Source organism: Bidens hawaiensis, unplaced genomic scaffold (genome assembly GCF_021521415.1).
Source record: "Bidens hawaiensis isolate Kalapana, Puna unplaced genomic scaffold, B.hawaiensis_p1.1 tig00013426_1, whole genome shotgun sequence".
Taxonomy (NCBI): domain Eukaryota; kingdom Viridiplantae; phylum Streptophyta; class Magnoliopsida; order Asterales; family Asteraceae; genus Bidens; species Bidens hawaiensis.
The window spans coordinates 191,963-218,324 of record NW_027492138.1 but is presented as its reverse complement, the minus strand read 5'-3'; the positions used below and the strand labels follow the sequence as shown (position 1 = coordinate 218,324).

Here is a 26,362-nt window from a genome sequence, read left to right as displayed (position 1 = left end):
GAAAAGGCCTAGAGCCACTTCTAATGGAAATGATTCTCCTTTCATGATGTATTGATAGCTTGTAACCTATGAACTTCCCTTACGGGAACAAGTAGTTGCGTGTGGAAGGCGGCAATACCCGCATAAACACAACGCCAAAATGTTAAAAAAGTTTCTAAGGAAAACCTACACGCAGGTCAGATGTAGGTAAAGTTTAGCCATCCTTGTAAGTGCAAGTGACGGTCTTACCCGCACAATCACGAACAAGGAAGCCAAACTTAACTTACCGTCTACCACGTTAAAAGGTTAACTTATGAACACTTAAAAAAAGGACAAGAAAAACCTACACGCAGGTCAGATATAGGTCTAAAGTTAAAGCCATCCTAGTAAGTGCAAGTGACGGTTACACCCGCACAATCACGAAAGAGGGAGCGAAAACTTTAGTCCATTATCAACCACGTTCAAAGGTTTAACTTAATGCCTTAGAAATTTTGAAAAACCTACACGCAGGTCAGATAAAGGGTAAAGATTAGCCATCCTACCAAGTGCAAGTGACGGTTTTACCCGCACAATCACGAAGGAGGAGGCGAAACTTTAACCCATCATCAACCACGTTCAAAGGTTCTTATTCTAAGCACTTGGGAAATTGCTAATTTAAACTAAGTATGCAAGTCATAAGTTTATAAAGCAAAGAACCCAAGGAAATAACAATCTTATACGCAAAGAGATTAATATTTCACAATCAATTACAAGAAGGGCTGGGTAACTACCCGCCTAAAAGAAATCTATACAAGGCTAAGTCTATCCTAGCAGTGTGAAGGGATCAGGCTTCAGGGCCACCTCCGCTTGGACCAGCACCGTCAGAACGCGGCTGCCCAAGGAAAGCCTTAAGGACGCTTAGCCCATCATCAGCAGCAGCAGCTTCATTCACCTTCTCCACCACTGGATGCGGGAAGGCAGCATACTGACTCACAGCTTGGTCATAAGCAGCTTCAGTATTAACATTGAATAAAGGGAAGTTGGAGGGCGGAAAGCCTCTCTCAGCAAACCCTAGACCAAGCAGGAAGCCAGTCTTCTGCCCATCCTCATGAGAAGCGTTGAGGGCTGCGCTCATTGCATCGTCGTAAGAGGTCTCTGAAAGGACCCGACGCACAACCTACAAAAGAAAATTACAAGTTAGAACATTTTCTAATTACGAGCAGAAAGCGTAAAGAAAAAGATAAAGATACCTCAGGCAACGCTTCTTGAAGCAGCCATTGGAGGGTAGCTTGACTTTCTTTGTAAGCACGTTCAGCTCCGCTTTTATCAAGGTTGGCAAGTTGAACTTCCTTGGCGGCAGCTTCTTCGACGCTTTTGAGTTTCCTTTCAGTACGGTCAAGCATCCCCCTCTGGTCAAGGATCTCCTGCAGCTTCTTGGCATCTTCCATTGCCAAGGCGTCATGAGCATGCTGAAGAGCCTTTAATTTGCATTTAAGCTGCTCATTTTCTTCGCGTAGTGGCTCAGCAACAGCTTCAGCCTTGGCAGCCCTCTCAGTTGAGTTTCGCGCAGTCTCCTTGGCCAGCCGAAGCTGTTCATTCACAGCTTGGGCAGCCTTGGAGCGGGCCTCGAGTCGCGCCTGGACTTCAACCTCGAGGGCCTTGAAGGCCTTCTCCTTCTCGGCTGCGGCAGCGGCCAACTGCCGGTTCTCCTCCCGAAGAGCCCGCGCTTCAGATACATCTTTGGCGCGAGCCGCTTTTAACTTGTCGTTTTCACGACAAAGCAGCTCGACGCGGGGCTGCGTTCGGGCCTGGAGAACCCGAAGCTCATTGGTTAGCCTACCCTCTTGGTAGCTAGCCATGGCTTCCCCCAACGCACCATGAGGAGCAGCGTGGCGAGCCCAGTCCACACACTCCACAGGGGTGCGAAGGGTTGTTCCTCGGCGTATGTTCCATCTTGGAACATACACTTCATTGGAATCCGACACTGCAAAAGAAACAAAGGCAGTTAGGAAAAGATGACAAAAATATACAAAGCAAAAAGAACCCTACGTACCTGTAGGGTCAATAACAGGCCGATAGCCGCCAAACCCATCACCTGAACCTAAAGGAAATCCATCCAACAGGTCAGGCAGACGGGAAGGTGGCGTAGATCGGCGGGAAGCCCAGCGCGTACCTGATGGTCCGGCCGTCGGTGCCGGTGGCGCAGGTATAGTGGCAGCCGCCGTGGCAGCCATGGTTGGCGCCGTCTCCTCAGCAACAGTAACCGCCGGCTCCGTGAAAGATGCTGTAAAAATTGCACTCACGGCCGGCGGAGACACCTTCTCAGCTGGAACAGCCTCAGGAAGGCTGGAACCAGCGGAAGCAAGCGTAGACGCCTGGGTCGACGCCTCGGGAAGGCTGACCGAGCCTACCGTCATTGGCGGGGGAATACTTACTCCAACTCCACCCTGGAATGCGTCAACATCCACACCTGCACAAGCAAAAGTGTTAGAAAATTTATTTGAAACAACAAAGCTAGACAAGAATTATGGGGGTACTTACGGGGTTTCTTGAGCTTGAACGCACGGACGAGCGGGGGCGAACCCGATGGAGCCGGCCTCTTGACACCGGTAACCGTCGTCGTCGCTGCCTCCCCGGAGGTAACACCTGCAGCCTCCGGAGCGGTGGTCTCCTCACCACCGGGCTTCCCCGCCACTTCTGCATTATCTGACTCCGAGTCAGATAGGACTACAAGGTCGGCCGTAGAGGCCACCTCCTTGCCTTTCCCGACGGCAGCCTTTTTCTTCCGCACCAGTGGAGGACCTTCTGCGGATTCCTCAGAAGAAGAAATGTCATGAACTCCAGCAGCAGGCACAGCATTGAGAGGTTCAGGGTAGAAGATAGGCTTACCTGGCCGTCGGTGGCTCAGGATCTCTTGGCCTGGCGGGTAAACCTCCACGAACCGACCCGCAGTCTGCTCTAGGATGGGCAACTCGTTCTCGTCCAGAGCACGAGTACCCATCCGCGCAGGACCATCTTCCTCCCGCGGATTCAGGAGCGACTGAAGATCGTTACCCTCTGAAATCAACAAGAAAGTTAGAAAAAATCGTAATCAGCAAAAAAGAAACAAGACATACCATAAGGGGTAGAGTTCGAACCATATTCAAGGACGATCGGAACCTTATCAGCATTCGCCGCCTTCCACACCCGGCTCATCCCCAGCATCACCATCGCCGACTCCGGAAAACGGAAAACCGGGGACTGGACCCGGGATATCTTCGAAAACCATTCCGCCTCCTCGTAGTTGAGGGCGGGAAGGTTCGGAAGCGCCTGGCCATTCTTAAACTTCATGGCGATGGGGACGGCGCGAGCGGATATGAAGAAGAACTCTCTTCTCCATGAGCGAAGACTCCGCTCGGTGGTACAAATCTTTAAACCCTTGATACGGGTTGTAAGAGTGTACCACCCCTGGATGCACCTCCAAGTGTAGAAGGTCATCAGACGGTCAACAAAGGGCTCAAGGCCCAATATCCGGCACACCCACTCAAAGTGCCGGACCTTGGCAATGGCCATGGGGTGCACCTCTGTCAGGTGCACACCGTGCCTCTCCAGGACACGGTACACAAACTTTGTCAACGGAAACCTAAGGTTTCCGTAGACAAAGAATGCAGCATAAACCCCGATCTTGCCACTAGGGGCATCGTACACAGTATGGTGGGGTTCAGGAAACTCAGGCTCGAGAGACTCGAGCATGAACTTCCTGACGATATACTGGTACAGATCGACAGGAAGAGAACACTGGCACTCGCCAGCAGTCTTCTGATCATCAGTATCATGAGAAGACATGGTGGAAAGAAGAAAGTGATTGCGGGAAAATGCTTGCCTGAAAAGGGGAGTATTTGCCGGAAATCACTAAGAAGAAGAAGAAAGGTGAAAGTGTGAATTACAAATAACTCTCTCCCCCTTTATATAGTAATCGCAATTAATGCGGTGAATTTAATGCGGAGGAGAGAGAAATCAAAGGTGCAATGAAACTATGACACGTGGCAAAAAGCAGGCTGGCAACAGCTGTTGAAAGGACGTGTGCCAGTAATTTCGCGGCCACGCGCCTGAAAAAGCGACTGGAATGACCATGTTCTGTCACGTCACCATAACTTCCTGCACGTCCTGACACAGTCAGAAGAAACTGTCGCACGACGTTTCAGAGGTTTGGACTGTTCTTATCTTTTCACCAACTCTTCGAATTTCAAAATTCAAAATTCGAAAATATTAAAAAGTAAGCGGGAAAATACCCCTTACCCCTTGGCAAACAAGTAACCGTAAGACGGCTGCGGGTACAGTGTTAAGGCAGAACCCTTCACATACCTAGCACCTGCAGGGAATTGAAGCCAAGTACCTCGGCAACCAAGTAACTATAAGACGGGTGCGGGTACAGTGTAAAGGCAAAACCCTTCACATACCAAGCACCCGCAGGGAATTGACGCCAGGAATACCTTGGAAGTAAAGTAACCGTAAGACGAGCGCAGGTACAGTGTTAAGGCAAAACCCTTCACATACCTAGCGCTCCGCTGGGAATTGAAACCAAGAAGGATCTTCTGGGCAATGCTTGCGGAAACGGAAATAACATCCCCGCATAGCGGGAACGTCGAGAACTACGTTGTTTGAAGCTCCAAGATGGAATTGGTGGTCTTAACATAATTGATCACTATGTTCAAAACTACCAAAACCTCATGGAAAATACATACAACTGGGACTCAATGCTCCTGACTTGCGAGGAGGTTACAGACCTACCCGCATCATACCCAGAGACCAAGCAGGAAACTCGGGCATTTCTGCAAGTGACAAGGACTTCCCATGGAAAACCTTACAAAACCCTTTTCAAAACCCTTTGCTTAAGTCCAAAAGTTCACCTCACTTTATTAAACACGCATGAGAAGAACATTGGACTGGGGGGACTTGAAGAGGTAGGTCCCAGCAGAGACCAGTTGGTCCCGCAAGACTCACCTTGAACATGGACGTCTGCGCAAAGGCCATCTGCTCCCGCAGGACCCACCATGCTCATAGAATCTTACGCGCAGTACGCAAGCTGTACACGCAGGGAAAGCCTCCCAATGGTGAAGTACCCCGCCTGTTCCCGCAGCTGCGGATACAAGCCATCAGGGAAGGCTACCCGCAGACAGCAGGGCTACACGCACAAGACACTAGCTACTTCAGCAGTCACGTGAAGGCATGAGCAAGGCGGGAACAATCCCGCCCAAATGAGCCAGTCTGATTCTGAAAGATCTTCTGTACCATACCTGCCAAGGTATGGATAGGACAGACGATCTGACCAGAACAGCCCATGAGCCAATTACAGGGTGACAGCTCACCGACAACAGTGCGAGGAGGGGCACCCTCTAGTACTGTTTGTCACTATTAGCCGCTGCCTACTCACCAACCCTCATTGTGGAGCAGGCGCAGCCTACAGTTGGTGGAATAGTATTACTGTTGGCCGTAACCTATTCACCAACCAGCATGGCCTGCGTACAATCCACAGTCAGTGGGACGTGCATAGTCTACAGTTGGTGGAATAGTGCAGCCGACTTTATTACTATTGGCTGTAACCTACCCACCAACCAGTATGGCCTGTGCGTAATCCACTGTTGGTTGAACAGGAATACTATTCAGCCGGCGGTACCTTCTAGAAAACCTACCTTCGGCTATAAATACTCCAATATCTTGGAATGGTAAGATCAATCTACTATCTCGTATAACTTACTTGATAATTGCTCTAATAGTATTCATATACTTTTATATTCAAAGAGCAATATAGACTGATTCTCACGCCGGAGGGTGGTCACAAGGAGGAACCCCCCCCTTCTCAGTGACGAGCTTACGGTGTCTGTTTTGCAGGTTCCCTAAAGTACAACTTACTCTGCTGGACCTAACCTTCGTGGGAAACATTACCTAGCCCCCAGATTATCCAAAATCTGCCCGGGGTCACTTAGTGTTTCTTCACAAGCAAAGCGATCCAGGTACTCAATCAGTCTCAAGTTTTTGTTGTTTTCATATTAATTACATGGGTGATGGATGAAAAATGAAACAAGTCGATCTGTATGTTTAAACGCAAATCAATACAAATTAGGGCTTTTTAGATCTGCAGTTTCAGAGATGACTCCCTCAGCCTTCCGTTCCATTGCTCTGCTGACCCGCCCACGAAACGTAAGTGATCCCCTAATAGTAATAATAATTGTAATTGTAATTATAATTATATATATATATATATATATATATATATATATATATTCATTCAGTATTCGGTTTTATCGAAAACATTTCTGCAGATAACGCGCAACCTCTCTCCTGCTGCAGCAGCCCGTCCTTGGACAAGAATGTTCCAACGCCACTTGGCCACCCAGAATGATGATATGATAGCTGATGAAAGGTTTCCTGTTAAAAGAGTGATAAAAGTGACTCGTCAGGCAACTGCTTCTTTGAAAGATTTTACTGATGACGATTTAAAAGATCTTCTTCCTTGGGTGAAAGAAAGTCTCAGGTTATCTGTGGAACGGGAAGAAACAGATTTCGATGAGTTGGTACTGGAGGCAATGGGAGGGGACGTGGTAGTTGAACAGCATGAGACAACGAAATTTGTGACCGAAGAACAAGAAAGTGGATTTGTAGGCAGATACACCAAGGTTTTTACCTTTGTTTTCAAGGCTTTGAAATAAACATGTTGTTTTATCAGTTAATGGTTAGTTGTCACGTTGGAAACTTGGTAGTTTAATTTCTAGTAGTAATATCAATTCTCCCCATGAGTATCATGTAAATAAAATCAACGACCATTATTAACATGCACAAATCTTGTTTTATTAAATTCTCTTTAATAAAACAATATTCGTAAAAATCAACTTTCAAATATTCATTCTCGTTAGTTTCTAAAAATGTGATTTAAGGCATCTTGCTAATGTTTAGTTGTTGCTTGTTGTATGTTATAGGCCTGCATATGTTTGGTTCGGCCTGGCTTCTTTTAACTTGTGGGTTTTATTTTTCCTGTTATATACGACGTGTTCATCGTTCTTGATTTTATTTTTCCTGTTTGATTCGGTTTTTTTTCACCTCTAGGTAGAGGTGCACAAAAAACCCGAACCAGAACCGGACTCAATAAAAATACCAAGAACCGGTTTTTTTTATACCGGATTTTTAACATCCGAACCCATACCCGACCCTATCTGTAGGGTAAGGATAGAGTATGCATTTCAGTACCAAATGCCCGTACCCGAAACTGAACTCGATTTGTACCCGAAAACCCGAACCGGGTTTTACAAAAACCTGGAACTGGGTCCGATCTATACCTGATATTACCCGAAAAAATAATCCTATAAGGTGCAACCCTTAAAAATCCAATATATATCCGAAAAATACCTGAAAAAAACCTGAAAATAAAGTTTTTTCAATACCCGTAAATAGGGTATTTAAATACCCAGTTTTATACCTGACCCGAACCTGATACATTGGGTATGGTTTTTAGAGACAATACTCGGACCTGAACCCAACCCGGGTATTGCCAAAACCCGATTTTCCAATACTCAAACCCGGTTCCATACTTGAACCTGGGTATTTGAAAAACCCGATTTGTGCACCTCTACCTCTAGGTTCACCGGTTGTGATCAAAGGTGGAGAATGGAGATTGCCCAATTGAGTTAATTACACATGTTAAGCCCATTCACAAGTAATTAATTTGAAGCCCACTAATCCACTGTATATCATTGTTTGTATTTTCATTTGAGTTTCGCGGAGACCGAATCATTAGATATTATCATTATCATCAATTTTGTTTCCTAATTCAATTTCAAAAGGTATGAGAGAATGATATGTAAAAGTTGCATGAGGCTTGGTCACTAATCATTTTGTTTCTTTGTCTTAATTTATCTTAAGTATAGTGTTTTCAAATGATTTCACCTAAAACCGGTACCATAATAAAACCCACATCATAGTAATTTTTTTCTACACAAATAATTATATAAATATAGTGTGTTTAAGGTGCCAAAAGATGTGTGTAAAAATACCTGATCAATTAGGCTAGTATTTTTTCTACACAAATATTCATGGATCGGCCACTGGATATGGGTGACTCAATGAAGAAAGACTGAGATATTTGTGTTATCTAGTTCGATTCTGTGGGCTTTAAAGTTTTACCACCAGTGGGTGGACCTTCGAGCATGTGAGTTTTTCCTAGAACTAAGGATAACTTGGAGGTGCTTAAGGCTCTGTAAGACTGGATCAAACCATGTGAAGTTGACATTTTATCATTGGATAATCATGTAAGGAATACCTAGCTTCTCCTTTCAAAAAGTAAAAATAAAAATAAAAAACCTCTATATAAAACTCATCTATCTTTCACCTAACACATACATCTTCAACCTTGAAACCTAAAATCAATTTCATCATCTTCAACAATCAAGCCATCAAACCCATCGGCTTCTTCTTGCTCCCAACCGAAAAAAATAAAATAAAAAAGAAGAATAAAGTAAGAAAGTGAAAGAGATGTAGCATACGCATGATCTGGCACGCCCGTCGGATCGGACCGGTGCTTGATTACCGGACAACCTTAGAAAGCCCAACCCATTTTCTAAGGTTAAGCTCGATCTGGCTAACCTCTTACAAATTTATCTCTTCTTTGTTAGAATAGGTGGTATCGGAAATAAATTGGGTGTGTATAGGTTCCTAATTCTTCAACGAAGACGATGAGGAAGGCGACCGACGAGTCGATTGATGAAAGCTACGGAGGCGAAATCGAAATCGAGAGCAGCAGATACGGCACCGTCGAAACCACTTTTTACGGCGGAAGCCGTGCCTTAAGTCTTAACCGTAGCCGTGCCCTTAACCGGCTAGTCAAGGGAGACGCGATAACGCCTAAGATCGTGAATGTGGATGCAGAGGTTGAGGAAGTGAATGTTCGGGTAGAGGCGGAGCAACGTCATATTGTGGTTGAGGAGGTGAAGGTCAAGAAGCAAGCAACTGTGGATGCTGATGGTGTGAAGAAGACGTCGCTGATGCCGGTGCAGGGTTTTCGCATCTTGGGCGTGAAGCTGCCAATGCCACCGTCAATGTAGCTAAAAAAGTATGGAGCTATTTGAGTGAAATTATAAAATCACAATAGGTAAGTTTTGGTTGTTATGAAGTAGGTAAGTTAGGGTTGGTAGTTAGAGGAGGTTAAAGATTGAGATTGTTAGGGCTTTTTGTAAATTTAACATTAACACTACTTTTGGGGGTTGTTTATCTAACGAGGATAGTTTTATCTTCTTCTTCTTCTTGTTATTATTATTATTTTTTATGCACATTACATGTTCATTATGTAAGTCCGTGTTTTGCATAACATGGGAATGATTTGGGGAGCTCAAAAGATGCGTGATGAAACCGATGGGATCGTTTGGTGTTGTTGGTGCTAAACTAGGGTGGGTTAGTTCGTGCCAAGTAAGCATAATGGTGATCACAATTCAGCATCTGGTGGTTGGTTTTTTCAGGTTTGGGAAAGAGGTTTTAGTTTCGTTTTCTTTAATTCTCTCTTCTTTCTTTTTTGCAACTTGGAATAAAAAAAGGTTTTTTTTGGCTTCAAACTAGTCATTTTTTTAGTGTATGTATGCTGCACCATTTGGATTTTGGGTGGTTTGGTTTTGCATTAAAAGGTGGTTGTCGATCGATACAAGTTAAGTTTTGAGTTGGTTTCAATAGACGTTTCAAACACCGAGAGTTTGTCATGATAATTTGATCTGGCCTGCTATTTATGATGGCGTGGCACTTCTATTGCACAAGTTTTAGGTCATTTCCCCGGTTTCTGCACGAGCCGAGTAAAGTAGATAGAAAGAGAGGGGGGGGGGGGGTAAGCCTGAATAGCCAGTTACAATGTTTCTTGTCAAATACACGCAGCAACTATTAATTAAGGGATCACTTGCAGTTGTAATTGAAGGGATGGTTGACCCCTTCCCCTCTTGAACCACAAGAAAATAATGCCCATTTGCCGCCAAAGATTGAACCCTTTTCTATTTCCAAAGGGCAGCACACCAAACTTTTGTTCTAGCCAACCAACCTGCACATACCAGATCAACAAACACAAATAAAAGTAGATTTCTTTCCACCAAAATAAATATTTTTGAAATACCATGATATAGATAAAAAAAATGCATGATCAGATCGGCTTGCTTTACCATTTCCCACTTTCTTCATATCATTAACAATTAATGTGCTAGTTTAATTATTAAAAGTACAATATTATAATAAAGTTTCAAATCTTTGAATACACTTGCTAGTTGTAACTCGAAACTATAAACCACAAACTAAAATGACTCATTAAAAAGACAAAGCATACAATTCCCACTAATTCCCTCTGATAAGAAAAGGTTTTCCTCCCGAGGTCATCAACCTTCAGAATGGCTATACTTGTCATTAGAGCATCTCCAGCCATGTATCCAGTTTCTTATCCAGTCTAGTCTAGTTGGCAAATGATATGGATGAGAGAGAAGAGAGAAATAGATGAGAGAGAATGTTTCGTGTTCAGTTTTCTTTTCTGGATGAATTATGTGAAAATGAAAACGGTTTGTTAGTCGATGGACATTTTGGCTTTGACTAGTCAAATGGACATTTTAATCATTTCTCACTTTTTAGCCACTTCTCTGAGAAGTATATAACATGGCAATATAAAAAAGACAAAATGGCAAAACTCGTCCTTTATGTTTGTATCAATTTTCAGTGGTCGTCCTTTACAAAGATGAAAGCCAGAAAATATCCTTTATGTTTAAAAACCCTATCACGTTATGTCCTTTAGCTCTAACCTGGTTAATTTTTGTCGTTAAATCTGGTCATGTGCAAGTCACAGAAAGGTAACTTTGTAATTTTGCTTGTTTAATAATTAAAAATAACGAATAGATATAATTAAAACATAAAATTAAAACACACACTCTCTCTACAATCATTCACCTGGTATCTTCCCGTCTCTCATCTTTCTCTCTTTACATCACTACAATACACCATATCACCACCACACAACCACCGTCATCTCCGATGATTCCACCGCTATCTCCGGTTACTCCACCACCGCCACCATCTCTGAGAGACTCCACTACCATCATCGTCAGTGACTCATCCTGCAAATCAAGAACATTATTAGTTTCACCATAAAACCCACTATCTTCAACCTCTTCAACAAACTCCACCCTATCTGGCAATGTAAACCCTAATCCGACCACCAGTTTCAAAATCACATCACAAAATAGAGAGGGAAAAGTGGAGAAGTAACTCGTGTTATCCCTAGGGGAGTTTCCGGCGTAATTGCGGCAACAGTTACAGCAGATCTGCGTTTTCCGGTTCACCCACACTGGTCAAATATGTGATTTCCGTTCACTTACACCAAACCGCCACCACACAACCATGATGAAATATTTAGATGCAAGTTGTTTCATATCTGCACAACATAGCTCAATTCCAACATAAATCCTAACTGTGATTCCGTAGTGGAATAACATATAGAGAATCAAGGGGAGGAGAGAGGCGGATGTGTGACGGTCGGCGGCGACGAAGGATGACGTGTTGCCGGAAGCCCCCAACATCTTCATCTCATTCCCTCAAAAATCCGTCATCAGAGGATAACGTGTTTCAGATCGGGTTTGGGGAACCTCCGTGTAGGTGGTTGTGGTTGTGGTTGCAGGTGTGGTGATGGTTCGGTTTTGTAGAGAAAGAGGGATTAGAGAGAGAAGAGAAATGTGATGGTGGCAGTTTTTAATTAAAAACAAATATGCAAAATACCCTCATGTGACTTGCACATGACCAGATTCAACGACAAAATTAAAGAACGTGATAAGGTTTTTAAACATAATGGATGTTTTCTGGCATTCATCTTTGTAAAGGACGACCACCGAAAATTTATGCATACATAAATGACGAGTTTTGCCATTTTGTCTATAAAGAATCTAGTACTCAACCATAATCACATTTACAGCATATAACATATTGAAAAAATAATGCAGTTTACTATAAAAAGTTAACAAAATCCAAAGGGTATAACCGTAATAAGTTGTACCCCATGAAAGACAAGTGGTTTTTTTCATGAGACTTAAAACCCATAAAAGAGTACTAGGACCAAACCAAAAGCTCTCTCAACTATATATACATCATCAGGTAACCAACCCATTCACCTCAACCGAGTTCGTTTTCACTTAAAACAGACCTTCACTTCTCTACTTGTTTTTTGAGCTCGGCCCGCCCTCAGTAGCACCATTGAACTTCCCATTGCCTGAGATACAATGTGGTCACAATAAAAATTCAAATATTTGAATATAAGCGATTTAGGAGGATTGTATGCATTTAAATCTTTCTTTTAATTGGCCCGTTTGAGATCATACATAAATCGAATCAACCAACTCAAAAGTATACGGTCAAATCGAGTAAGATGTGAAATAGGAAAAGTCAAACCTTGTTGAACAAAACATCTTTGTTGTTTATATGCATGATGTCGTCCTTGAGAGTGCACCTCCATCTGCTCTTGGCTCGAGTCACCTGCTCAGTTACGATAATTAAAATTTAGAACATAATTATGAAACATATAATGCATATACACACAAACATATGTATGTATGTATGTATGTATGTATGTATGTATGTATGTGTGTGTGTGTGTGAGAGTGTGTGTGTGTGTGTTTGGCCACAAATGATATAATATACACACAAACAATAGCATGCTCACTTCAGCAACTGTTAAGGTGATGGTGACTAGATATCGACACTAACCTTATGATGAAAGTGCGAAGACAGGCAAATGTCTTCTGTATATGTATATAGAAGGGTTGAGTCGTTTAATATGACATGAAAATTGGGCCAACGGAGAAAATTAACAACATAAGCGAACACTTTCAGAGATAAAGAAAGCGTTGGGTTAAAATTATAACAAAGAACTGATATAAGTCTATTATACTCGTTATAAATAACGAGCACAAGGTACTGGGGGACTTGAAGAGATTAACATTGAGATAGGCTCTTCGGGTGATAAGAGAAACATGACTAATAGCAAAGCGTGGGCTCAAAGTAAAGGTGGCTAAAGAAAGGAAGCCCAAAAGAGAGTAACCAAAAGACCTTCAAAGATACTAAACGGAATCAAAGGTTCTAGAAGGATTAAGGATTTGTTCAACCAATCTAAACAAGTGGTAATGTCAACCCAAAAGAAAGGATTAGAACAACACATGTGTCAAGCCATGTTACTGGAATGGATGAGGCCTGAGTCAAAGAGAACAATGGCATAGGAGAAAGCTCACAGGTCAAGAACCAAATGTAATACCTCTATGGATATTCGTTTTGTATCAAAGAAGCCCCCGGGCTATATAAAACCAGAGATCTTTCATTTGTATTCACTAAATTCCCACATGAAAGAATAAATATTCACAACCATTTAGTCAATCGGAGGTTAATGTGGATCACACAAGAGGCTACAACATAGATAGAATAGAGACTTGTTGTGAGCCCATTATACTCGTCATATATAAGAAGCATAATGAACTGGGGAGACTTGAGAATATGAACTCTTTGGTACAAATTCAATGTAAATGTGTCTAACAAGACGAAATTAAAAAAAGCTCAAATCTCAAGAAAAAGAAAATATGGACTGACCAGAGAAGAAACATTATTAAACAGTCTTGGTGGACTGTTTTTTAAAAAGTGGATTTAGTTAAAAATATGGTCGGAACAGACGAGATTGTTAAAAATTTCGTTTGATGTGTCAGAACCTTTACACGTGTCAACTTTTGAGTGGATTACAAATCTCGTCGTTTATTTTCCCAAAGCTTTTGATCAGTACATATTTTATGAGTTACTTTGGGAATGTGGACCCATTTAGGATCTTTTTTTTTTCTCTCACTCCTCTTTTTGATCATTTTGAGAATTATCCCAATTATTTATCTTTCACCTAACACAAACATCTTCACCATCAAAAAGTAAAAATAAAAATAAAAAACCTCTATATAAAACTCATTTATCTTTAACCTAACACATACATCTTCAACCTTAAAACCTAAAATCACTTTCATCATCTTCAACAATCCGGCCGTCAAACCCTCCGGCTTCTTCCTCCCAATCGGAAAAATTAAATAAAAAGGAAGAATAAAGTAAGAAAGTGAAAGAGATGTAGCATACGCGTGATCTGGCACGCCGTCGGATCGGACTGGTGCGTGATTACCGGGCAGCCTTAGAAAGCCCAACCCACTTTCAAGGTTAAGCTCGATCTGGCTAACCTCTTACAAATTTATCTCTTCTTTGTTAGAATCGGTGGTCTCGGAAATAAATTATGTATAAAATCTCTCCTCTCTTACTTGCATTTTTTGTGTGGAAAACACTTATTATGGCAGAAGATGCGCTTTATAAGATTTCAAGATCAAACGCCTAAGATCGTGAATGTGGATCGGATAGAGGCGGATATCGTGGTCGAGGAGGTGAAGAAGGTCAAGAATGTGAAGAATATGGATGTTGTGAAGAATGATGGTGTGAAGAAGACGTTGATGCCGGTCTTCCTCGAGGCAGGGTTTTCGCACCTCGGGAGGGAAGTTGCCGATGCCACCATCAATGCTGCTAAAAAGTATGGAGGTGTCACTTATCAGGTTGTGTGGGAATATCTAAAATCACAATCACAATAGGTTAGGTTAGTTTTGGTTGGTTGTTAGTTGGAGGATGTTTAAGATTTGAGATTGTTAGGGGCTTTTGTAAATTCAATATTAACACTTTTGGGGCCTACTTTTGGTTATCTAATGAGGATAGATTATAATGAGGATAGTTTAATCTTGTTGTTGTTATTATTATTATCTTTAAGTATCTCTTCTTTCTTTTTTGCAACTTGGAATAAAAAAGGTATTTTTGACTTTAAATTGGTCATTTATTTTAGTGTATGTATGCTGCATCATTTGGATTTTGGGTTGTTTGGTTTTGCATTAAATGATGGTTGTCGATCAATACAAAATAAGTTTTGGGTTGTGATTGAACGGATGGTTGACCCTTTCGCCTCTTGAACCACAAGAAAATAACGCCCCTTTGCCGACAAAGATCGAACCCTTTTCTATTTTTGTTCTCGCCACCCAACAACCCGCACATACCAAATCATCAAACACAAACCAAAGTAGATTTCTTTCCACCAAAATAAATATTTTTAAAATACCATGATATAGATAAAACAAATGCATGATCAGGTCGGCTTACTTTACCATTTCCCACTTTCTTCATATCATTAACAATTAATGTGCTAGTTTAATTATTAAAAGTACAACATTATAATAAAGTTTCAAATCTTTGAATACACTTGCTAGTTGTAACTTGAAACTATAAACCACAAACGAAAATCATTCCTTAAAGAGACAGACGCATACAATTCCACTTCCCTCCAATAAGAAAAGGTTTCATCCCGAGATCATCAACCTTCAGAATGGCTATCCTTGTCATTAGCAGCTGCAAGGGTACAAGGAAATAAAATTAATATTTTGACCTTTCAAACCAACATTTTATTATTATTATTATTATATTTATTGGTTTCTTTATTTGTTTCTTTTTTTTAATATAATAATAATAATAAGGTAACGATTTGAAAGGGCTTCATACGCTACACCAGTTTGTTGTAAAACGCTCATATGGTGATGTAGCGTCACATGACGCATAACGCCCCCATAAGGGCTCCATCCACTGCATATAGTATTATATTTAGTTATTTACTAGCTTTACAAACATATTTGAATATGTGTTAAGGTGTTTTAATTGGATTTATTTTGCATGTGTATCCAATTATGTTTAGCACTTTCTATAAATATCCAAATTTTATCTTTTACTACAATGCATAATGTGGATAAAATTGCTTTATGTTTGTACGTATAGGTGCATGTCACTCGAAAAAGAATTTAGGCTAGAAACTAGAAAATATATATTTGTATTATGTTTGTATTTAAATGCTAGCTTTGATTAGCCAATGAGCATTTTAATTATTTTCCCACTTTTTAGCCACTTCTCCGACAAGTCTATGACATGGCAATAAAGTTTGTAATCTAGTACTCAACCATAATCACATTTACATCATATAACATATTGAAAAAATAATGCAGTTTAATATAAAAAGTTAACAAAATCCAAAGGGTATAACCGTAATAAGTTGCCCCATGAAAGACAAGTGGTTTTTTTCATGAGACTTAAAACCCATAAAAGAGTACTAGGACCAAACCAAAAGCTCTCTCAACTATATATACATCATCAGGTAACCAACCCATTCACCTCAACCGAGTTCGTTTTCACTTAAAACAGACCTTCACTTCTCTACTTGTTTTTTGAGCTCGGCCCACCCTCGGTAGCACCATTGAACTTTTATTGGTCACAATCAGAAGTCAAACTCCCCCGTTGCCTGAGAGATACAATGCGGTTACAATAAAAATTCAAATATTCGAATATAGGCGATTTAGGAGGATTGTATGCATTTTAGATCTTTCTTTTAATTAACCCGTTTGAGATCATACATAAATCGAATCAACCAACTCAAAAGTATACGGGTCGAATCGAGTAAGATGTGAAATAGGAAAAGTCAAACCTTGTTGAACAAAACATCTTTGTTGTTTATATGCATGATACCGTCCTTGAGAGTGCACCTCCACCTGCTCTTGGCTCGAGTCACCTGCTCAGTTAAGATAATTAAAACCTAGAACAAAACTATGAAACATATAATACACACAGACACACAAATGATATACCTTGTCGAACTGAGCAAGAACCAGATGCTGAGTATTGAGTTCCTCGCCTTGGTCCACATCATCAAGATCATCGTCATCATCATTTTCATTCAAAGGCTCATCTTCATCATCATCTAAAGCATCATTCTGATTGATCAAAGCAGGAGTCGGTGCTTGTAGCTCTGAAAATAATTCATACAACACGAGACAACAAATTCAGACCCACTAATAACAAAAAAACACAAAAATATCCGTTTAAAAGTAAAAAAAACACAAAAATCAGTTTACCTTGTGGAGCAGGTGTGTTTGCTACATTGTAGTCTTCACTGACAACTCCTTGATAGTTGTAAATCTTCAATCACAACAAAACAGTTAATCAGTTCAGTTATAAACACTAAAACTCACATATGCTTACGTGGTGGTGCTTACATTTGGTGTAGAAAGTGCATCATCATAGGGATCGGGAATAGGCCCGTCTAGTTGAGGAATCCTAGAAGTCAACTTAAGTCCTTGACCAAGTTGCTGTTTGCTTCCTTGACCAACCTGAAAAGACAAAACATGGGTCAAACGTTTCATCATACGAAAACAAGAAAAAAAACTATTGAGGATGAAACAGAATGAATGGGATAACATCATTCATGTCCCTTATAGCTGTTTTTATTCCATCTTTGCTTCTTCCTAATGTCGTTAATTCATTTTAATGTCCATCACCTCTTCAAAACATGTTTTTAATTAATTAAAAGTTAAAAATAAATACTTCCAGTAGCCAAAAAGAAGTGTTTACCTCAAGTTTATCAGTTATCACATCTGCAGCTCCGTCTTGCTGAGGTATATATCCACCCGGACGATATGGAGGAGGCATCTCATCCCTCTTGCGTTTTCCAGCAGATAAATGCAAGAAATCCTATAATTAAACATTATAATCAATAACAAAAACTTCTATAAAACGTTATATATATTATATATGCTCACTTTAGTTTTAGTTCCTATAATTGAGATGTGGATTTTAAGGTGGTGTTTGGTTTGCTGTTAAGAACCCACTACAGCCGAATCAATATAAAGACTGACTCATACTAATATTATCAACATTTTAAATAACACATAGTAGCTCTCAAGCTTATGATTTAACAAGTTACATTAAACTTTTAAATGTATGGTACGAAGCATTAAACGTTGACCATAAACAAATGTGGGCATGACATATAGGCTAATAATATACTATGTACAAAACTAACAAATTAGCTAACAAAACATAACACAAGTAACAACTTTTTCTGTGGCCAACAATTTAAGCTAAATTGAAGAAATGTAACAAACTTTTGTACTTTGAATTCCATATGCTTACAAACTAACTTGAGCCAATCAAATACAATCTATTCCCGAGCATAGAGTATCAAACTAAAAACAAGTAAAATTTACAAGATACGTTAATAACATAGAGCTTATCAAAGAGTTTCTGGATACTGAATCAATTGTCTTTTCAAACAGCCTATTATATCACCCATATTAAAGTAATACAACCTTTATTCTAGTCTTTGAACTTTATACATTTTAATGAAAGTATTTGTGTTAGCAAAGAAATAGTATGTTAATAAGATAGGAAGAGTAGCACACAGCTAAGAAAATAATTTAGTTAATTTGGTGCTAAAAGCATAATAGGAAAGTAAAGCTTTGATACAAAACTACGGACAATCACTCACTAGAGAAAGAAAATAAATACTGTCTAGTTGCAAATCCGCATGTCTAATCTATCCAATCATTGAATATTTGTCGTTCGCATTCTTAAATAAGCTAGTATATGAGAAAGCAGTCTGTCTAAAACGAGACAAGATATAATATAGTATGTATAAATCATGCAGACCTAAAAAAAATCAGGTTTATTCCAACAAGCCAAATTTGCTTGCTAATTACTAGCTGCTTGTAAAGCTTGATCCTTGCTGGCAGAAAGAGAAACGAAAACTTTTATATGGTTGAAGTGAAGAAACATGCCATTAATGACACCTTTAATAATGATATATGCATTTACAGGTTTGATCTTTTGCCTTCTGTGAGACGCACGATTTTAAGTAGATGACGTCGTTTTTACTCTTATGTCTATTAAAAGTGAACATGTAGTTGAAGTTATAAATTACAATCACATTTCAATCATGTCATAATTGAGAAAGGAGAAAAGTATGTCAGCACAATTTGTCTTTACCACATACAAGTATAAAAATAGAAATAACTATTGCATAATAATGATAGTAGCATTGCTAATGGTAACCTGAGTTGTTGGCTGATTGGCTGCTCCTCTGTCCACATCTTCACGACCTTCCACATAAGCTGACACAACACATACAATAACATAAATGTAAATGATGCATGCATATATTTAAACTCATATACATGTTCAATACCACCATTCAGATAAATCTTACCAATATTCACGTCTAGAGGAGGCCTTTGGTTCATCCAAGGAGATGGTGCTTGCTGTATAAAAAATTAAATGTTGACAATCACAACAACTTTTAGTTCAAATAACAAATTTTGGCCAAGAATACATTTTGCATAGCTAATGAAAAGAATAAGAAAACTGCACTTGCCATGTATGCACTAGGCCTTCCAGCTCTGTCTGCAGCTCCATTCTCGTTTATAGAAGAATAATCACTCGGGGTGATCGGAGTACCTCCAGTAGGTATATTGTATGAACTCTCCATGGTCCCTGGTAATGGTGTTAGAGCTGTTCCTGGTAATGGTGTTTGACCAGGCAAAGGTGTTTGTACCATTGGAGTCTGCATTGGTGTCTGCAGATAACATTCCACATATAAAAAACAAGCCAACAATAATATGACCAACTAATAATCAGTTTATCTGTTATATACTCATCCTCCACACAAGACAGACCTTTAAACAACAGACTTAACTTCTAGATAATGATTTTTTCTGAAAACTACGTCACAAAATCATGGATGCTCACTTACAAAGTAGTAAAACCTAAACAATTAAATAACTATTACATTTCAAAAGAACACGAATAGTTCTAATTCACGACTGAATTGTGGCGCCACGTGGCATTCAGCCATTGGACCAAGCAAAATGTTTTTTTTAACTTCATACATGTTTACCTAATCTCGTGGTTTGCCTATTTTTACCTTCGTTTAGGTTAAAGCCTACATGGTCTATATTAGTTTTTCACATAATCACAAAACAGCAATCGATTACTCACCGGAGGGAAAAGCATATCAGCAGTCGGAGTTTCATACTCTTCCGGACCTTCATACGGCACATTCAAATCATGAACCGTGTTCGACGCAGCTCCAGGAGCCATCGACTTCGCCACAGAAGATCTATCAATCGGACCAACTACCGCACCAGCTTGCATCATCTTCAACTCCCATAACTACACAAACAACCAAAACAGCACACACGTCACCAATTCCACAACCACAGATTCACACAGAACTCACCTAAAACAAAACTGTAACGCTAGATCTACAGTTCTACACTAAAAACAAATCACCGATCGAAATTCGAAAGTTGGAATACAAACAAGAACAAAAAAAATAAAAATATGAACTCACTACATAGTTCGTTGAGAATAGAGCTGTTCAAAAAGTTCGAATCTAAACAAGCTAGCTCAGCTCGATTTCTAAACGAGCTGAGCAGAGAGCAGAGCCGGCTCGGCTCGATTTCTAAACAAGCTGAGCTCAAGCAAGGGCCAGCTCAGCTTGTTATCACTTTAAACTAAACCCTAAATTATATACAAACCAAAAGAATAATACTAATAGCATACCTAAATAAGAAAAAATAAAAATAATACATATATTATGCGAAAAAGAAAACATATGATGTTATAAAGTCTCTTAGTTTAAAAAATTTATATAAAAAGTTTGTTAAAATTATATTTCTTTCTTTTATATATCATTATCCGTAAAAGTAAAAAAAAATTAAAGAGCTCGGCTCATGCTTTAAACTAGCCAAAGCTCGAGCTCCATTTTCAGCTCAATAAAGTAAACGAGCCGAGCTCAACCAGCTCGTTAAATTTCGAGCTCGCCTTCACCGAGTCCGCCATTGAAACTCGACAACGACAGATTGACACAAAACTCACCTTAAACAAACTCGGAACCCTAGAAACCCTAGATCTACAGTTCTATTACTAAAACACAAATCACCGAGAGTTGTAAATTAAAAGCACGTAATGAATTAATAATAATAGAAAGAATTGACTGACTCCTTGAAGTTCGTTAAGAACGCCTTCACCAGGGCCGCCATTGAGGATGAATTCATCACGGACTTTGTTGATGACGTCTTCGATGACCTGGATGTACACACTGCTCGTCGTGCTTGAGCTGCCTGCCATTTAATTAATTAATTAATTGTACAGTGAGAGAAGATGAATTGAAGGTATGAATTGGGTTTTAGGGCTTGGAGATTGATTTTGATGTGCGGAACAGAAAAAGGAATAAAGAGAGGAATATAAATAGGTTTGCATCCGTCTCTTCTTTATATGTGTGTGTGAGATTATTATTATTATTATTGTTGTTGTCGTCGTCGTCTACGTGCCCTCCCTCCTACACTGTCACCAAAATTACAATTTCCATCCTATCCTATCTACTACTTTTTTTTTTAACTTTTTTTAATTTACTATTAAAATAAATAAGCCTGGGCTCGAGCTTAACGAGCATATATATTAATTTCATATAGCACCACAGTCAAGTTCGTGTTGAAATTCGACTCGTTAAAGGTATTGCACATGCTCGAGCCGAGCTTAGTATCACATACCAGATATACAAAGGCTGGATTGATTGCTTGTTTGTGCTTGAACGCTTGAGTTTGTTGGCGAGTACCAGACTACATTGGCACGGCCTCAGTGGGATAAAAAACACGTACATGTCTAGTTGTGTTTGCACAACGAACGTCGTTGGTGCGAGCTGTTGTCGCTTGTCTAACGAGTTTGATGCAGGACAAAAGCAATGGACCCTGATCATAAGCGGGATGGAATGCTTGGGTTTTGGGCGCCACATGGAATCAGAAGGATTACTTCATGAAATTAGGTCTATTTAAGATTTTCTCAAAATATATAAAAATATTTAAAAACGTATATAAATAAATTCATAAATAATAAACAAGTCAAGAGCGAGCTTGAAACAACAACACATGAGCCGAGCTCGAGCTATGGTAAGTCAAAACAAGCCTAGTCAAGCTTCGGCTCGGCTTGGCTCATTTACACCCCTAGTAAAATGGAGTTAAAATTTTATTAACTTCACACTATACAGTCGGGATTTGGCTCATTTAGCCGCCGCACGTGTCTGATTCGACATAGTGTCACAGACCAAATATTCAAAGATTGGGTTGTGTGTAATGTGTTTACGCAATTACGCTTGAACAAACGTGTCACATGTTATCTTTATTTAATTTTTTTTACTTCTTGCATACAAATATCAATGTTATGCATATACTATGTTTTTTAAACTTTTTTTTAAACTGATTTGTTCATATTTTCTATTTCTTTTTTTAATACAATAAAGAATAATAATACTGATCCATTTTGTTTGAATAAAGCAAAAAATGGGTTTTAAGAATTTTGCATTTGCATAAACCAAGCATAAATACGTGTCATCTAATATCTCACCCATATAGAGAAGAAAGAGAAGGGAAAATCGTGTGACCTGTTTGACCTATTTTCATTTTAGCTAAATTTTAATTTTCCTTATTTCATCCTTTATGAATGAATATACGTCTAACTAAATTTACCCAGTTTCATATAAATTTGTTGTTTTTTCCATTGACAATAATCCTAACTTACCTTGTAGTTTAATGAAAATTTGGTATTTTCATATATCTTTTGGACCGATAAGTAGTTAGCTTATGGCATCCGAAATATTCCCGCTTCGTACAAGAGGAAAAGGAATCAGTCTTGCGTTTTTAACAAACTTTCAAATTCGAAGGCATTAGAATCATTTGTTTTCTCTCCATTAAAGGTCATCACAATCAGAAAGTCAAATTATGAAAAGTCAAAACGGATATATAGTTATCTTTTTATGCATGAACTACTCGGCGTGGAAAATCTTTTTCTTCTTTTCGGGGCAATTGCTTTTCTGTCACTTGCATTCGTGTTGCTCTATGTTCCCGAAACAAAAGGGCTGAGCTTGGAAGAAATTGAAAACAAATCTTGTAAGTGAAGATGTTGTTTGACTTTTCTCTAAGTTCTTAAAACCCGAGGCACAAAACTATAAATCCCTTTCAAGTAAACACCAAACATATTATTAGTTTTGTATGTATATGTATATGTTTCCGTACATTATACAACGTTCATGTGTAATATACAAAAATAATTTTAGTTTTAAACATACTTTATTTCTCTTATGTATTTAGATGGTTCCTCTTCATGCATATGGCAATTGATAACAACTAAATCTTATTTGCCTTGATATTTTTATTCATCATTAGATTTATTGTACAACATATATTTGTTTATCACTCAAATTTCTGTAACAAATGCAATTTTTTACAACGACTTACATCACCAGCAGCATGTTACTTATAATATTTACATGTTGGTTAAGTCCGCATTCTGAATGTGATCAATTTGCTTTATAAGACTATCTCCAATACATAAGTTGAAGGATGCCCATAGACCATAGTAGCCCTTACAAGCCCTTCACCATCAAAGAACCATGCCCTTAATTGTTTGAAGCAACCAAGCCCTTCCGCATATGTGCCTTTTCATTTATAAAATTAATGATATTTTTGTTTATTTTATAAAATTAATAATATTATTTTGTGACAATAGGTGGAAATAGTAATTTACACATGTTGTGAACTCAAAAGTACTAAAGTGAAGGCTTTGTACTGGAGGGTATTGTTTTGTAACTAAATTTCACTATTTTGTAAGTAAGGCACCACCAAAACTGCTAATACTACTTGAGGAAAAAATGCATATTCAAAATATTAGTATAAAGTTCATTGTTGTGTACATCTAATCTAGCTAAGAACACATTTCATATATAGACTACCAGTAAACACACAAGCATGTTCACTTGTTTTATTTATAAACTTCAGATTGTTATTGAAATGTATTTAGTGTGTGTTTTCGTTTTCGAAACCCGAGTTATTTGATTGATACCGTTTAAACAGTGTTTTAAATACGTAATTGTGTTTAATAAAAAGTAGATACATACGTAATTGTATCTAATTTATTTTTATGATAATGTTATATAAATTTTTGATCTTATGTATCATATACTATACTGGCTATAATTTTTCAATAACAAATGTCGGTACCATAACGAACCGAACCCCTATCGACCAAATTCTCGTTGCGTCCCCGCTGTAACGCGTGGGCTTTTCAACTAGTTTACACACGCGCGCGCGCAGAATGGTTGTAACCCAGATACAACTTTTGTAGACTAAAGTACAAACACACAAAGCTCTTTGTTATGAGTTTTGAACCTTTTGATTTGAAATACATTTATATATATGAAAAATATAACCTGACACTCTATATTTAAAATTAAATAAAAAATTTCATTTAGGAAAAGAAAAACGTACAAGAATTTGATTTACATGGGTTGTCTTTAAGTGTAACAAACAGCTATCACTTTCATTATATGGGTTGTCTTTTAGTGTAGCGTACAACTATCACTTTTATTATAGTCAATTTCATTATATGGGTTGTCTTTTAGTGTAACGTACAGCTATCACTTTCACTTTATTCAGTCACGAGAAGGTTTCGAAAACCAACCATATTTCTTTTATTTTAAACAATGTCTACCAGGGCACATCAACTCTCGGGGGGGGGGGGGGGGGGGGGGCTAGGAAGTAAGTTTGTTTGGGTTGTTATGCAGTTGGAAGAGGTTAGGAGATTGAGATTGTTAGGGTTATCGTAGCTAGCTTTTTGTAAATCTAACACTTTTGGGGGTTGTTTAACTAATCAGAAATATATCTAATCTAGTTTTATCTTCTTCTTCTTCTTGTTATTATAATTATTATTAGTATTATTATCTTTTATGCACATTACATGTTAATTATATTATGTGTTATTCAAAATTCCACTCGTCAAAGTAAGTTCGCGTTTTGCATAACACGAGAATGATTTGGGGAGTTCAAAAGATGTGTGCATACATAATCATCTCTTATAACATGTGCTACTTGTTGTGATGATGATTGGGGAAACTCTGGTAGTAAGATTAGGTAGAGGTTAACCAAACCCAATCTTTTTTGTTGAGTTATGCCTCTTGATTCTCTTGTGTCCAGTGAAAGAACCGCCTAAACATACTTTTTTGGTAGATTATAGAATGTATAACTACAAATTTGTGAACAACTTCAATCAATTTTTTACACTTGATCCTATATTCCTATTGGTGTTATGAATTTTTTTTGACCCATTGGTTGCATGAAAAAACTGTATAAAGCGATCATGGTTTTGGTTTTTCGTAGGTGGTGATTACAGGAAGCAATAGCTAAAAAACATAAAACACATGTGTATTATACACCGAAAACTATTTTTGTTTATGTTTAACGATAATTATATAAAAATTATATAGATATTCGTTGTTCCAATCAATACTTTGTAGCTCGAATGATTTATTGGTAACGGAGAAGATGAGCGATGAATTTTAGTTCGTTTTTTTTGTGGTGAATTTAAAAGTGTCAAGGGCCTTTGCATATAAGATATTTGTTTTTATTTTTTTAAGTGATCCTAGTTCTACTATTCTTTTTTATTTTCAGATTTTTGTTTTTAAAGTACATAAGGGTATATCGACCGGGGCGGATGGTTATTTTTTTTCTTTTAAATTAACAAGGATATCGGTAACTTAATATGGATTTAACTAAAAGTTTAATGCAATTAGTATAAAGAACGTAATTTGTAACAAATTGATTACATTAAGGATGTCTAGTGCTGATAGTAAACATTAAGGGTGAAGTATATACATCAATGACAAAATCTATAATTTACTTAAGAAAAACTAGGTAACCAAACTCAATAATGAATATTAATGGTTGCACATGCATTTAAATGTCAAGTTAAGGGATGTAAAGTGGTAATTAAGAGACTTGAGGGTTAATGGGCAAGAATTCGAACTTGAGAAGCATTAAACAACAAAAAAAATCCTAATCCCTTGCTTGATTCATGTGATTTCTTCAAGAGGTGACTGATAAAAACCTATTGAATCAAGTCAGAATCGCTTGTTTTATTGACCATAAAGCCTAAAGGCATGAAAAATGTAAGAATCACAAAACTAAATAGGAAATGGTAAAAATCGTGAAATTGAATGAACCGTCAAGGCTATAAATATGCGTTTGGTTAAATCTAGAGGGGTAATGTTCAACAACTATTTAACAAGGTTAAAAAATGTATGTCCTTTTATGATATTTTAAACCATATGAAAACCTAGCATGCGGTACGGATCAAACATGGACGGGTAAGGATCATCCAAGAGTCAACATCTCAAAAAAAAAAAAAAAGGACTAAAAAGACAAAAGAAAAAAAAAGTCTAGACATCATATTTAAATTATTCTGATTCTAATAAAATATGATTATCCCAATTTAAAGTGTGATCGTAGAGTGTTATTTTAAAAGTTGTGAAATGTTGGATTATAAGGTAAATAAAAGACAAAAGTAAAGTAACTAGTGAAAATACATAACCCTTGTGGAACGTGTCTAAAATCCAAATATATGGTACTGGGACTTGTTCTGTTAACGGAACAATTTTTTTCTTCCATATGTT

The 26,362-nt window shown here is 38.4% G+C and overlaps 1 protein-coding gene and 1 long non-coding RNA gene across 2 annotated transcripts; one reads left to right on the top strand and one right to left on the bottom strand.

Moving 5' to 3' along the window:
• Positions 1 to 6,081: 6,081 nt before the first annotated feature.
• On the top strand, positions 6,082 to 6,486 carry LOC143544051 (uncharacterized). Its single transcript, XR_013137185.1, has 2 exons — positions 6,082 to 6,142; positions 6,292 to 6,486. It is a non-coding gene; the product is annotated as an uncharacterized LOC143544051 (long non-coding RNA).
• A 9,527-nt stretch (positions 6,487 to 16,013) lies between these two features.
• Positions 16,014 to 21,130, bottom strand: LOC143544081 (transcription initiation factor IIA large subunit-like). The gene is made up of 11 exons (XM_077036241.1): positions 20,863 to 21,130; positions 19,858 to 20,031; positions 19,231 to 19,435; positions 19,070 to 19,117; positions 18,916 to 18,974; positions 17,437 to 17,556; positions 17,082 to 17,195; positions 16,941 to 17,004; positions 16,674 to 16,834; positions 16,514 to 16,597; positions 16,014 to 16,330 (listed from the first exon to the last, which is right to left on the bottom strand). Exons 1-11 carry the CDS (start codon positions 20,989 to 20,991, stop codon positions 16,307 to 16,309), a joined length of 1,182 nt encoding a protein of 393 aa, XP_076892356.1. The 5' UTR covers positions 20,992 to 21,130; the 3' UTR covers positions 16,014 to 16,306.
• Positions 21,131 to 26,362: the final 5,232 nt, after the last annotated feature.